Raw genomic sequence first — 2,239 nt, 5'->3', positions numbered from 1 at the left:
TTTTTTTTTGCGTTGCCGTTCACATTTCCAAATATATATACAACTTGTATGTGATCTCCTGTGTGAACTGCAGTTATACAACGCAAGTGTCCCGCATGCGCAGTAGAGGACGCGATGACATCACAGGCCAGCGTGCTCTGTGTTTACGGAAGTAAACATGGATGGTAGTGCCGGAGCGCATATAGCGATCTTTTCCCAACCATAAAAACACAATCTTTTTAAGATGGTTGACCATAAATACTGCTCTCCGCATCATCATCTGCCATGGTTGTTGTTTTTCTTGCCGCTTCTTCATAGCAAGACGTATAATAGTGACCTTTGTCGAGTATTAATGGCGTTCAGGTCGGATGAATGCGACCTGGCCGTTCAGACACAGGTCGCATTTGAAAAGATCAGATTCGTATCGGATTCAGGACCGCAGGGCCAAGTGGCCTGGGTCGCATTGGAAAAAAATTGGATCTGTGTTGTTCAGACTGCCATTAAAAGGTCAGATACAGGTCGCATATGGGCCAAAAAAAATCAGATTTGGGTCACTTCAGGCTGCAGTGTGAACGTAGCCTAAGTTAAACACTGAACAGGCGTTAAATTAGCCTGGGCTCCGATCGGCATGCTGTGGGAACACCATGGCCCTCTAAATTACGTGACACCATTAAATGCAACGTAATGACATCAACACACTGCGTCAGTCGCTTATGATTTAACGAACAAAAACAAACGTTTACATTCGATAAACATGGAGCAGCCGTGGTGAGAGGGATTCAGACAGATAATAGAGCGGAACATGTTGCTCTCCATTGTTTTCTTTCCTGATTTCTGTTGCACTGGTGACACCATCAACGCTAACCTAGCTTGATGATGTCACCAGACACACAGTGGCGGGGGGTGGACAGAGGCCATGCAGCTGCCAGCGAGGGGTTAGACAAGCTTTTTATGCAAGTGGAAAGGGAGCAAAATGCTAATTGTTAGCGGGTGGGAAATAATCTTAAGCATCCTATTGATGGACCAGAGAGGAACCAGGAACAGTTATTGGAGGGTTATGTTCATGGCTGACAAATGCTGCATGTCTGTGATTGGCAGAAAAAGAGCTGTTGTTATGCGGCTCGTGTTTCCTGATAAGACGTGTGTATTTGGAGTCTGCAGCTTGGAGATAACTCCTCCGCACCGTTTGTTTCTAACAGCTCCCAGATGGGGTGAACGTGTCCAAAGAGGCCCGGCGAGCCATTTCCCAGGCGGCCAGCGTGTTTGTGTTGTATGCCACCTCCTGGTGAGTCGCCAAAATCCAGTTATTGACAGGATTCACTTTCTAACCCATAAAGTTCAAACTAAAAGTTTCTCTCCTGGTTTCAGCGCTAATAACTTTGCCTTGAAGGCCAAAAGGAAAACTTTGAATGCAGGAGACGTGCTAGCAGCCATGGAGGAGATGGAGTTTGAGAGATTCCTGGAGCCACTCAGAGAAGCTCTGGAAGGTAAGGACCTTCTGAAGCTGCTGCTTCCTGGTCACCTGATGGCTCTGCATGAAGAAGATCAAGGTCCCATCTTTCTGATCCAGACTCTTTTAAAGGTGGCCTTAGATTACAAAACCTTCTGCAGTGTCGGTTGGGCCTGATTCAGAGTGTATAGAAAACGGAATCCCATTGCATACAGCTTACAACAGTGAAACAGTGAGACGAACATGAACATTTATAGCGTGCAGCAGTGATCAGGATGTAAACAGTGTAGGAGAAAAGGAAACTAGTTTAGAAATAATGGTGCAAAAGGGCATTAATATGAAAAGGTTCAAATAAATGTGGTGCAAAATGCAGAAGAACATCGAGTCGTTTCCTGTTTAAAACCCACCACCAAGTACACCTTCCTCCAGTCTGAGTCGCTGCAGCCTCCACACCACACGGCTGCTCAGAGCGAGTAAGAAGCCCTCCTCAATGGAACACAGACGACGCAATTCACCACGGCTCAGTGTGGCCACACCTCCAGGGAAGTGGAAAGGTGGGCAGAGTCCCATTCCTCCTGTTCTTGGAGATGTGGCCACAGACTGAGCCCTAATAATCTGAGATCTGATCTAATCAGCAGCTGGTTGGAAGGTTTATTCAGTGGGAATAAAATAAACAGAACTGCACTGGAAAAAATCAAAATACCACAGTACTTTGGTTTGGCTTCAAGATCATTCAAAAACCATTAGGTTAGTTTTCAACTTGAGCAGAGAAACCAAACATTGAGAGTCAAGAGGAACAAGCAAAATCAC

At 45.8% G+C, this 2,239-nt stretch overlaps 1 protein-coding gene across 1 annotated transcript in view; it reads left to right on the top strand.

The window, feature by feature from the left end:
- Positions 1-2,239, top strand: part of pole3 (polymerase (DNA directed), epsilon 3, accessory subunit) — a 7,211-nt gene that overhangs the window by 3,297 nt on the left and 1,675 nt on the right. Inside the window, exons 2-3 of the mRNA XM_015375195.1 lie at positions 1,179-1,264; positions 1,348-1,466. Coding sequence (XP_015230681.1) covers positions 1,179-1,264; positions 1,348-1,466 — 205 coding nt within the window. The remainder of the gene's footprint in view (positions 1-1,178; positions 1,265-1,347; positions 1,467-2,239) is intronic.

Source organism: Cyprinodon variegatus, unplaced genomic scaffold (genome assembly GCF_000732505.1).
Source record: "Cyprinodon variegatus isolate N-32 unplaced genomic scaffold, C_variegatus-1.0 Scaffold114, whole genome shotgun sequence".
NCBI lineage: Eukaryota > Metazoa > Chordata > Actinopteri > Cyprinodontiformes > Cyprinodontidae > Cyprinodon > Cyprinodon variegatus.
The sequence above is the reverse complement of the archived record's forward strand: the minus strand, read 5'-3'. Positions and strand labels throughout refer to the sequence as shown.